This window comes from Bos taurus, unplaced genomic scaffold (assembly GCF_002263795.3).
Source record: "Bos taurus isolate L1 Dominette 01449 registration number 42190680 breed Hereford unplaced genomic scaffold, ARS-UCD2.0 Leftover_ScbfJmS_2110, whole genome shotgun sequence".
Taxonomy (NCBI): domain Eukaryota; kingdom Metazoa; phylum Chordata; class Mammalia; order Artiodactyla; family Bovidae; genus Bos; species Bos taurus.
Window position 1 is genome coordinate 208,182 of NW_020191195.1, and position 11,766 is coordinate 219,947.

The 11,766-nt window shown below is 57.0% G+C and overlaps 1 protein-coding gene across 1 annotated transcript; it reads right to left on the reverse strand.

The window, feature by feature from the left end:
* Positions 1–183: 183 nt before the first annotated feature.
* On the reverse strand, positions 184–9,551 carry LOC112445605 (melanoma-associated antigen B4-like). The gene is given in 3 exon segments (XM_059884458.1): positions 184–219; positions 6,468–6,681; positions 8,073–9,551. Coding segments are annotated over 3 exon segments (1,326 nt in total). The 5' UTR covers positions 9,149–9,551.
* Between the last annotated feature and the right edge of the window lie 2,215 nt (positions 9,552–11,766).

An 11,766-nucleotide genomic window follows, 5' to 3' on the forward strand; every position in this document is an offset into this window, starting at 1 on the left:
GGAAGTGAGTAGGACTCACCATGTCACCAGACCTAAGTGGCACAGTCTCAGGCCTGACAACAGGGACAGTGCCCTCTGTAGCCCCCTTCTTTCTGGGAGAGATCCTTCGCTGTCAGTCAGTATCATCAGTTGACTCCTGTTAGGAAAGGGGTACCCTTCCTCAGCTGATAGAGGCTCCCTCCATTAGCCCAAGGACTTTAAGGCACTGAAGCCATTCACCTTCAGAAAATACGGAATAAACCTAGTCTGAAAGCCCTGCCTGTTCCCTCCCAGGGCCCATTACATTTGTAGGACTTTCTAAGAATTTATCTGTAATGGGGTAGTTGGCTGACACACTCCTCATACAGGACTGTGCAAATGTCATGCCTGGGATTTCCACTCTCTGATGAAGAGCCAGCCTATAAATCAATGTCCACATCTCCTTGACACCCTCCAGGCAGAAGTCAGGGGCCCCTTGAGCTGGCCAGCACTTATGCCTCCCAGGGCTAACTGGACAGGAGGGACTAAGTGTAGCCCTGTCGGCTGTGGATTGAGGGGCTTCCATATCCACACCCTGGGTCTTCAATTTGCACCCTTCCTGGGGGTCTATGGCACCCCACTCCAGTACTCTTGCCTGGAAAATCCCATGGACGGAGGAGCCTGGTAGGCTGCAGTCCATGGGGTCGCTAAGAGTCGGACACGACTGAGTGACTTCACTTTCACTTTTCACTTTCATGCATTGGAGGAGGAAATGGCAACCCACTCCAGTGCTTTTGCCTGGAGAATCCCAGGGACGGGGGAGCCTGGTGGGCTGCCGTCTATGGGGTCACACAGAGTTGGACACGATTGAAGTGACTTAACAGTAGCAGTGGCGTTGTATTGTCTGCTGAACTGAGGCTGAGGACTCTGCTGATTCCCAGTGTCCCACCTTCCTGGGACTTGGAGTGAAGCCATTAACCACAGCAGCCTGGATTTTTCTGGACTTTTTATGGGCTTGCCAATGAGGACAGGTCTATACAGGTTGCTACCGTTGTGGCTGGGTCTTTCTATCACCCCCATTCACGTTAATCACCATCAATTCTGAGAGACTGATCGTCACTCCTATCCAACCTCAGAACTCTGCCCCAACACCAAGTTTCTTAGGTCTCTGAGAAGCCTTAAGAATAAGCGAGGCTATGCTTTGCCTAACAGTTCTGAGATCTTCTGTGTCTGAGAGCAGTCGGGAATGCTGTTCCAGTGACCACTCCCTCCTTTTCTGGGGTGCTGCTCTCCTTAATCCTCCTACATGGGGTCCTCCCCATCTTGCTTGCTGTGTCTTGGATTAAAGGCTTCTGGGGAAATTATACATTTCTGCAAACTCTTGAGCCATGTTTGCTCTGCAGTGCTACAGAGAATGGGTCCCTGTCCTAGGAGTGATGGGAGATGGAGAAGCTATAGCCCAAGGCAGGAGTCCCAGGACAGGTGGTCACCCATCAGGGAAAAAAGTACATTAACCTATCTCCTCATCAGACAGGTGAAGATTCTCATGTTATTTCTGATAGATATACTTTCTACCCGGGGAAGGCAATGGAACCCCACTCCAGTACTCCTGCCTGGAAAATCCCATGGATGGAGGAGCCTGGTGGGCTGCAGTCCATGGGGTCCCTGAGGGTCGGACACGACTGAGCGACTTCACTTTCACTTTTCACTTTCATGCATTGGAGAGGGAAATGGCAACCCACTCCAGTGTTCTTGCCTGGAGAATCCCAGGGATGGGGGAGCCTGGTGGGCTGCCATCTACGGGGTCACACAGAGTCAGACACGACTGAAGTGACTTAGCAGTAACAGCAGTATACTTTCTACAGGCAAAAGGGCCAGGCCTGGCCCTGGCAGACATGTCAGCCCTGGCTGGAGCAGAAGTGCCAGGTCTGGCCAAGGTAGAGGGGCCAGCACTGGCTCAGGCAGAAGGGCAGGGCCTGTCCCTGGCAGACATGTCAGCCTTGGGCAAGGCCGAAGTGTCAGCCCTGGCTGCAGGAGAAGTGTCAGTACTGGCTGAGGCAGAGGGGTCAGTCCTCGCCCTGGCAGACATGTCAGCCCTGGCTGAAGCAGAAGTGCCAGGTCTGGCCAAGGCAGAGGGTTCAGCACTGGCCGAGGCAGAAGGGCCGGGCCTGGCCCTGGCAGACATGTCAACCCTGGCCGAGGTCGAAGTGCCAGCCCTGGCTGGAAAGAAGTGTCAGGTCCGGCCAAGGTAGAGGGGCCAGCACTGGCTGAGGCAGAAGGGCCAGGCCTGGCTCTGGCAGACATGTCAGCCCTGGCTCTAGGAGAGGTGCCAGGACTGGCCAAGCCCGAAGGGCCAGCACTGGCTGAGGCAGAAGAGCCAGGCCTGGCCCTGGCAGACATGTCAGCACTGGCCAAGGCCAAAGTGCCAGCCCTGACTGCATCAGAAGAGCCAGGACTGGCCAAGGTAGAAGGTCCAGCAGTAGCCAAGGCAGAAGGGCCGGGCCTGGCCCTGGCCGAGGCCGAAGTACCAGCCCTGGGTGGAACAGAAGTGCCAGGTCTGGCCAAGGCAGAAGGGCCAGCACTGGCCCAGGCAGACATGTCAGCCCTGGCTGCAGCAGAAGTGCCAGATCTGGCCAAGGCAGAAGAGCCAGGCCTGGCCCTGGCAGACATGTCAGCACTGGCCAAGGCCAAAGTGCCAGCCCTGGCTGCAGGAGAAGTGCCAGTACTGGCTGAGGCAGAAGGGCCAGGCCTGGCCCTGGCAGACATGTCAGCCCTGGCTGGAGCACAAGTGCCAGGTCTGGCCAAGGCAGAAGGGCCAGCACTGGCCCAGGCAGACATGTCAGCACTGGCCGAGCCCGAAGTACCAGCCCTGGGTGGAACAGAAGTGCCAGATCTGGCCAAGGCAGAAGAGCCAGGCCTGGCCCTGGCAGACATGTCAGCACTGGCCAAGGCCAAAGGGCCAGCCCTGGCTGCAGGCGAAGTGCCAGTACTGGCTGAGGCAGAAGGGCCAGGCCTGGCCCTGGCAGCCATGTCAGCCCTGGCTGGAGCAGAAGTGCCAGGTCTGGCCAAGGCAGAAGGGTTAGCATTGGCCAAGGCAGAAGGACCATCACTGACCCTGGCAGACATGTCAGCCCTGGCTCAGGCCGAAGTGCCAGCCCTGGCTGGAAAGAAGTGCCAGGTCTGGCCAAGGCAGAAGGGCCTGCACTGGCCAAGGCAGAAGGGCCAGCACTAGCCGAGGCAGAAGGGCCAGGCCTGCCCCTGGCAGACATGTCAGCACTGGCCAAGGCCAAAGTGCCAGCCCTGGCTGCAGCACAAATGCCAGGACTGGCCAAGGCTGAAGGGCCAGCACTGGCTGAGGCAGAAGGGCCAGGCCTGGCCCTGGCAGATATGTCAGCACTGGCCAAGGCCAAAGTGCCAGCCTTTTTTGCAGCAGAAGTGCCAAGACTGGCCAAGGCAGAAGGGCCAGCACTGGCTGAGGCAGAAGGGCCAGGCCTGGCCCTGGCAGACATGTCAGCACTGGGCAAGGCCAACGTGCCAGCCCTGGCTGCAGCAGAAATGCCAAGACTGGCCAAGGCAGAAGGGCCAGCACTGGCTGAGGCAGAAGGGCCAGGCCTGGCCCTGGCAGACATGTCAGCACTGGGCAAGGCCAACGTGCCAGCCCTGGCTGCAGCAGAAATGCCAAGACTGGCCAAGGCAGAAGGGCCAGCACTGGCTGAGGCAGAAGGGCCAGGCCTGGCCCTGGCAGACATGTCAACCCTGGCCGAGGTCGAAGTGCCAGCCCTGGCTGGAAAGAAGTGTCAGGTCCGGCCAAGGTAGAGGGGCCAGCACTGGCTGAGGCAGAAGGGCCAGGCCTGGCTCCGGCAGACATGTCAGCCCTGGCTGTAGGAGAGGTGCCAGGACTGGCCAAGCCCGAAGGGCCAGCACTGGCTGAGGCAGAAGAGCCAGGCCTGGCCCTGGCAGACATGTCAGCACTGGCCAAGGCCAAAGTGCCAGCCCTGACTGCATCAGAAGAGCCAGGACTGGCCAAGGTAGAAGGTCCAGCAGTAGCCAAGGCAGAAGGGCCGGGCCTGGCCCTGGCCGAGGCCGAAGTACCAGCCCTGGGTGGAACAGAAGTGCCAGGTCTGGCCAAGGCAGAAGGGCCCGCACTGGCCCAGGCAGACATGTCAGCCCTGGCTGCAGCAGAAGTGCCAGTACTGGCTGAGGCAGAAGGGCCAGGCTTGGCCCTGGCAGACATGTCAGCCCTGGCTGGAGCACAAGTGCCAGGTCTGGCCAAGGCAGAAGGGCCAGCACTGGCCCAGGCAGACATGTCAGCACTGGCCGAGCCCGAAGTACCAGCCCTGGGTGGAACAGAAGTGCCAGATCTGGCCAAGGCAGAAGAGCCAGGCCTGGCCCTGGCAGACATGTAAGCCCTGGCCAAGGCCAAAGGGCCAGCCCTGGCTGCAGGAGAAGTGCCAGTACTGGCTGAGGCAGAAGGGCCAGGCCTGGCCCTGGCAGCCATGTCAGCCCTGGCTGGAGCAGAAGTGCCAGGTCTGGCCAAGGCCGAAGGGTTAGCATTGGCCAAGGCAGAAGGACCATCACTGACCCTGGCAGACATGTCAGCCCTGGCTCAGGCCGAAATGCCAGCCCTGGCTGCAGCAGAAGTGCCAGGTCTGGCCAAGCCAGAAGGGCCAGAACTGGCCGAGGCAGAAGGGCCAGGCCTGGCCAAGGCAGAAGGGCCAGCACTGGATGAGGCCAATGTGCCAGCCCTGGCTGCATCAGAAGGGCCAGGCCTGGCCAAGGCAGAAGGGCCAGCACTGGATGAGGCCAAAGTGCCAGCCCTGGCTGCAGCAGAAGTGCCAGGTCTGGCCAAGGCAGAAGGGTCAGCACTGGCCAAGTCCGAAATGCCAGCCCTGGCTGCATCAGAAGTGCCAGTTCTGGCCAAGGCAGAAGGGCCAGCACTGGCTGAGGCAGAAGGGCCAGGCCTGGCCCTGGCAGATATGTCAGTGCTCGTCGGAGCAGAAGTTCCAGTTCTGGCCAAGGCAGAAGGGTCAGCACTGGCTGAGACAGAAGGGCCAGCCCTGTCTGCAGCAGAAGGGCCAGGTCTGGCCAAGGCAGAAGGGCCAGCACTGGCCCAGGCAGAAGGGCCAGGCCTGGCCCTGGCAGACATGTCAGCACTGGCTGTGGGAGAAGTGCCAGGACTAACCAAGGCAGAAGGGCCAGCACTGGCTTAGCCGAAGGGCCAGGCCTGGGCCTGGCAGACATGTCAGCACTGGCCAAGGCCAAAGTGCCAGCCCTGGCTGCAGCACAAATGCCAGGACTGGCCAAGGACGAAGGGCCAGGCCTGGCCCTGGCAGATATGTCAGCACTGGCCAAGGCCAAAGTGCCAGCCTTGGTTGCAGCAGAAGTGCCAAGACTGGCCAAGGCCAAAGGGCCAGCACTGGCTGAGGCAGAAGAGCCAGGCCTGGCCATGGCAGACATGTCAGCACTGGCCAAGGCCAAAGTGCCAGCCCTGGCTGCAGCAGAAATGCCAAGACTGGCCAAGGCCGAAGGGCCAGCACTGGCTGAGGCACAAGGTCTGGGCGTGGCCCTGGCAGAAATATCAGCAGTGGCTGAGGCCAAAGTGCCTGCCCTGTCTGCAACAGATGTGCCAGGTCTGGCCAAGGCAGAAGGGTCAGCACCGGCCAAAGCAGAAGGGTCAGCACTGACCGAGGCAGAAGGGCCGGCACTGGCTGAGACAGAAGGGTCAGCCCTGCCTGCAGAAAAAGTGCCAGGTCTGGCCAAGGCAGAAGGGCCAGCACTGGCTGAGGCAGAAGGGCCGGGCCTGGCCCTGGCAGACATGTCAGCCCTGGCCGAGGTCGAGGTTCCAGCCATGGCTGGAAAGAAGTGCCGGGTCTGGCCAAGGCCAAAGTGCCAGCCCTGGCTGCAGCACAAATGCCAGGACTGGCCAAGGCCGAAGGGCCAGCACTGGCTGAGGCAGAAGGGCCAGGCCTTGCCCTGGCAGATATGTCAGCACTGGCCAAGGCCAAAGTGCCAGCGTTTTTTGCAGCAGAAGTGCCAAGACTGGCCGAGGCTGAAGGGCCAGCACTGGCTGAGGCAGAAGGGCCAGGCCTGGCCCTGGCAGACATGTCAGCACTGGCCAAGGCCAACGTGCCAGCCCTGGCTGCAGCAGAAATGCCAAGACTGGCCAAGGCCGAAGGGCTAGCACTGGCTGAGGCACAAGGGCTGGGCGTGGCCCTGGCAGAAATATCAGCAGTGGCTGAGGCCAAAGTGCCTGCCCTGTCTGCAACAGATGTGCCAGGTCTGGCCAAGGCAGAAGGGTCAGCACTGGCCAAGGCCAAAGTGCCAGCCCTGACTGCATCAGAAGAGCCAGGACTGGCCAAGGTAGAAGGTCCAGCAGTAGCCAAGGCAGAAGGGCCGGGCCTGGCCCTGGCTGAGGCCGAAGTACCAGCCCTGGGTGGAACAGAAGTGCCAGGTCTGGCCAAGGCAGAAGGGCCAGCACTGGCCCAGGCAGACATGTCAGCCCTGGCTGCAGCAGAAGTGCCAGTACTGGCTGAGGCAGAAGGGCCAGGCTTGGCCCTGGCAGACATGTCAGCCCTGGCTGGAGCACAAGTGCCAGGTCTGGCCAAGGCAGAAGGGCCAGCACTGGCCCAGGCAGACATGTCAGCACTGGCCGAGCCCGAAGTACCAGCCCTGGGTGGAACAGAAGTGCCAGATCTGGCCAAGGCAGAAGAGCCAGGCCTGGCCCTGGCAGACATGTAAGCACTGGCCAAGGCCAAAGGGCCAGCCCTGGCTGCAGGAGAAGTGCCAGTACTGGCTGAGGCAGAAGGGCCAGGCCTGGCCCTGGCAGCCATGTCAGCCCTGGCTGGAGCAGAAGTGCCAGGTCTGGCCAAGGCCGAAGGGTTAGCATTGGCCAAGGCAGAAGGACCATCACTGACCCTGGCAGACATGTCAGCCCTGGCTCAGGCCGAAATGCCAGCCCTGGCTGCAGCAGAAGTGCCAGGTCTGGCCAAGCCAGAAGGGCCAGAACTGGCCGAGGCAGAAGGGCCAGGCCTGGCCAAGGCAGAAGGGCCAGCACTGGATGAGGCCAATGTGCCAGCCCTGGCTGCAGCAGAAGTGCCAGGTCTGGCCAAGGCAGAAGGGTCAGCACTGGCCAAGTCCGAAATGCCAGCCCTGGCTGCATCAGAAGTGCCAGTTCTGGCCAAGGCAGAAGGGCCAGCACTGGCTGAGGCAGAAGGGCCAGGCCTGGCCCTGGCAGATATGTCAGTGCTCGTCGGAGCAGAAGTTCCAGTTCTGGCCAAGGCAGAAGGGTCAGCACTGGCTGAGACAGAAGGGCCAGCCCTGTCTGCAGCAGAAGGGCCAGGTCTGGCCAAGGCAGAAGGGCCAGCACTGGCCCAGGCAGAAGGGCCAGGCCTGGCCCTGGCAGACATGTCAGCACTGGCTGTGGGAGAAGTGCCAGGACTAGCCAAGGCAGAAGGGCCAGCACTGGCTTAGCCGAAGGGCCAGGCCTGGGCCTGGCAGACCTGTCAGCACTGGCCAAGGCCAAAGTGCCAGCCCTGGCTGCAGCAGAAATGCCAGGACTGGCCAAGGACGAAGGGCCAGGCCTGGCCCTGGCAGATATGTCAGCACTGGCCAAGGCCAAAGTGCCAGCCTTGGTTGCAGCAGAAGTGCCAAGACTGGCCAAGGCAGAAGGGCCAGCACTGGCTGAGGCAGAAGGGCCAGGCCTGGCCCTGGCAGACATGTCAGCACTGGCCAAGGCCAACGTGCCAGCCCTGGCTGCAGCAGAAATGCCAAGACTGGCCAAGGTCGAAGGGCTAGCACTGGCTGAGGCACAAGGGCTGGGCGTGGCCCTGGCAGAAATATCAGCAGTGGCTGAGGCCAAAGTGCCTGCCCTGTCTGCAACAGATGTGCCAGGTCTGGCCAAGGCAGAAGAGCCAGGCCTGGCCCTGGCAGACATGTCAGCACTGGCCAAGGCCAAAGTGCCAGCCCTGGCTGCAGGAGAAGTGCCAGTACTGGCTGAGGCAGAAGGGCCAGGCCTGGTCCTGGCAGACATGTCAGCCCTGGCTGCAGCAGAAGTGCCAGATCTGGCCAAGGCAGAAGGGCCAGCGCTGGCTGAGGCAGAAGGGTCGGTCCCGTCTGCAGCCCTGGCTCCGGAGCTCTCTACCTCCTGTCTCCAAGAGTCCTCATAACGTGGCTGTAAGGTGTCTGGGGCTGAATCATTGACCTTGATCAAAAGCTGCAGGACTTTTGTCTTGCTGTTTTGTGTGAGCGTGTTAGGACCCCACAGGAACTCATAGCGAGGGGGATCGCTGCTGGGCACCTGGCGGTACTCCAGGTACACTTCCTGCACCAGATCTTATGTGATGAGCTTCCTGGTGTCTCCAAAGATGAAGTGTCTTCTTCCATCATAGATGCTCAACATATTCAGGAACTTCCAGATCTCCTCCTCAGAGGCGCGATGACCATTCAGGTAGGTGACACCCAGCAGAGGCATCAGAAGACCATTCTTCGGCAGCCCCCAGTCACCTCTCATAGACCCACTGTCGCTGAGGTCTAGGTTGCTCACCAGGGTATAGCAGTGACTGTTGGGCCTGACTTCCTTCAGCACCAGGCCAAACTCCAGCTCCATGCACTCAGAGTCCCTGCTGGGGATCTCAGGGAATTGCTCCCTGTAACTTCTGTGGATAACCTTCAGCATTTCTGACCTCTTAATGAGCTCCCTCATCATATACTTAAACAGCATGTACCACAGCAAACTCTCTGCCTCCCTGGTCAGAAGATCTGTGTGAGAGCTCTCAGCAGCAGCTGAGGCCTGGGAGGAATTTTCACCTCCCTGAACTTGGCCCTCGGCACCTACACCAGATCTCGAGCGTGCTGCGCCACCACCACCAGATCTTTTGCATATAGCACCTGCAGCAGCACTGGTGGTGCCTTGGGCTCCCTGACGACCCTTCAGGGTGCCAGCAGCAGACGAGCTTGAGGGAGCACTCTCTGAATCAGGAGGGGAGGAGGAGGTGGTTTCTTCTTCCCCAGATGTGGTAGCATGATCATGAAGACCCTGAGTCTCAGCCCGGTCCTGGTGACATTTCTCATGAGCACAGTGCTTAGTCTTCTGTCCACGAGGCATGATGGCTGTGGTCAGGGACTGCAGGCAGGGGTCTGGGCCAATAGACAGGAGACTGGGGCACCTGGAGGATGGAGAATGAGGTGACATGAGCACCTTAAAACAGGGAGATTCTACCTTGGCTTCATCAAAGGCCGCCTCTGCAGGTTTCCTTGAGGACACTGCTCTAGGAACTCACAAGGCTCCTGTTTTCTGGGTCAGCCTGTCCCCTGAGAATCCCAGAAGAAGAACAGAGGCTTACTTTTCCTCTGCGTCCTCTCAGCCCTGCTTTGGACTTACTGAGGTGACAGCAGGGGCTGGCAGTGGGGTCCTCTCAGCTCATCTTCAGTATTATCACATCAAGTCCTAGTGGAGCCTGGGCACCCTTCTCTCTGCTACTCTGATGCAGACACTTCAGACCTCCACATGATCCAGAAGCAAGTGAAGGGATGCCTCAGTCCACCTCCCTCCCAGGGGATACCCAGTGCTGAGAGCTCAGTAGGGTCTTTTCTACCCTGAGTTCACTGGGATCATCATTCATGGTCCTTACCTTGGATCCTTAAAATGCTGGGCACTATTCTCCATTTGCTAACTGGTGGTTGCACCTTCAGACTAGACATTTCCCCTCCCCTAGACTTGGTATAAAACAGTAAAGCAGATGTTCAACCTCACAGCCCATCCCTGAGATTTCCTGGGCTGAAATCCAAGGGTTGGGATGCATGCTCTGAGTCTTCACTCAGATTCCTCAACTGAGCTCCTGGCAGAGAACCTCCTCTTTCTCCTGAACTGATACCTGTCTGATAGTAAAAGCCAATCACCCTGTGTCCCCATAGGAGGAAGTGAAGATGATCTCATCTTCCCAAACACGGTCTCCTAAGAATGGAAGCTGTTGCAGGCAGGTTGACGTCCCTGTGGTCCCATCCAAGATCCCAATTCAAAGTTAATTTTTTTTTTTTTGCTCCTCTTTTCTTCAATATGTCTTTTTTAAAACAAATTTATTTATTTTTAATGGAAGGATAATATATTTACAATATTGTGTTATTTTCTGCCCTCCCTGTCCATCTCCAACTCCCAGAGTTCACTGAGACTCACATCCATCGAGTCAGTGATGTCATCCAGCCATCTCATCCTGTGTCGTCCCCTTCTCCTCTTGCCCCCAATCCCCTCCCAGCATCAGAGTCTTTTCCAATGAGTCAACTCTTCACATGAGGTGGCCAAAGTACTAGAGTTTCAGCTTTAGCATCATTCCTTCCAAAGAAATCCCAGGGCTGATCTCCTTCAGAATGGACTGGTTGGATCTCCTTGCAGTCCAAGGGACTCTGAGTCAAGAGTCTTCTCCAGCACTACAGTTCAAAAGCATCAATTTTTCGGCACTCAGCCTCCCTTCACAGTCCAACTCTCACATCCATCCATGACCACAGGAAAAACCATAGCCTTGACTAGACAGACCTTTGTTGGCAAAGTAATGTCTCTGCTTTTGAATATGCTATCTAGGTTGGTCATAACTTTCCTTCCAAGGAGTAAGCATCCTTTAATTTCATGGCTGCAGTCACCATCTGCAGTGATTTTGGAGCCCAGAAAAATAAAGTCTGACACTGTTTCCACTGTTTCCCCCATCTATTTCCCATGAAGTGATGGGACCAGAGGCCATGATCTTCATTTTCTGAATGTTGAGCTTTAAGCCAACTTTTTCAGTCTCCACTTTCACTTTCATCAAGAGGCTTTTTAGTTCCTCTTCACTCTCTGCCTTAAGGGTGGTGTCATCTGCATATCTGAGGTTATTGATATTTCTCCTGGCATCTTGATTCCAGCTTGTGTTTCTTCCAGTCCAGCGTTTCTCATGATGTACTCTGCATAGAAGTTAAATAAACAGGGTGACATATAAAGCCTTGCCGAACTCCTTTTCCTATTTGGACCAGTCTGCTGTTCCATGTCCAGTTCTAACTGTTGCTTCCTGACTGCATACAAATTTCTCAAGAGGCAGATCAGGTGTTCTGGGTATCCATCTCTTTCAGAATTTTCCACAGTTTATGTGATCCACACAGTCAAAGGCTTTTGGCATAGTCAATAAAGCAGAAATAGATGTTTTTCTGGAACGCTCTTGCTTTTTCCATGATCCAGCAGATGTTGGCAATTTTGATCTCTGGTTCCTCTGCCTTTTCTAAACCAGCTTGAACATCAGGAAGTTCACGGTTCCACATATTGCTGAAGCCTGGGCTTGGAGAATTTGAGCATTACTATACTAGCCATGTGAGATAAGTGCAATTGTGCGGTAGTTTGAGCATTTCTTTTGGCATTTGCCTTTCTTTGGGATTGCCCCACTTATGGGGGCCCAATTGTCTGCTCTTGGATAAAAGATTCCTGGAGACACCACATGCAGCAACCTCATGTGAGGGTGTCCCTATTACAAACCTTTACAGTTTCATGTCCCAGACTTGACCTGAGATGCGGGAAAATGAATACTAAGCAGGAGCGAGAATGGGGTGTGCTCCCAGAGAAAAATGCTGCTCCGATCGCTTTCAGAAATCCAGAGTGCAGTCCTACTCATTGACTTGTTTTATTGAATTGACAGCATACTTTTTTCAAACATTCTACTGCATGTAATATGCCTTTCCACAAATACTGTGTTCCGTTTACAAATGAAAGTTTATGGTTAACCATGCTTTGAACCTGGTCTATTGGCATGGTTTTCCCAACATCATTATTTCACTTGGGATATCTCTCTTCCC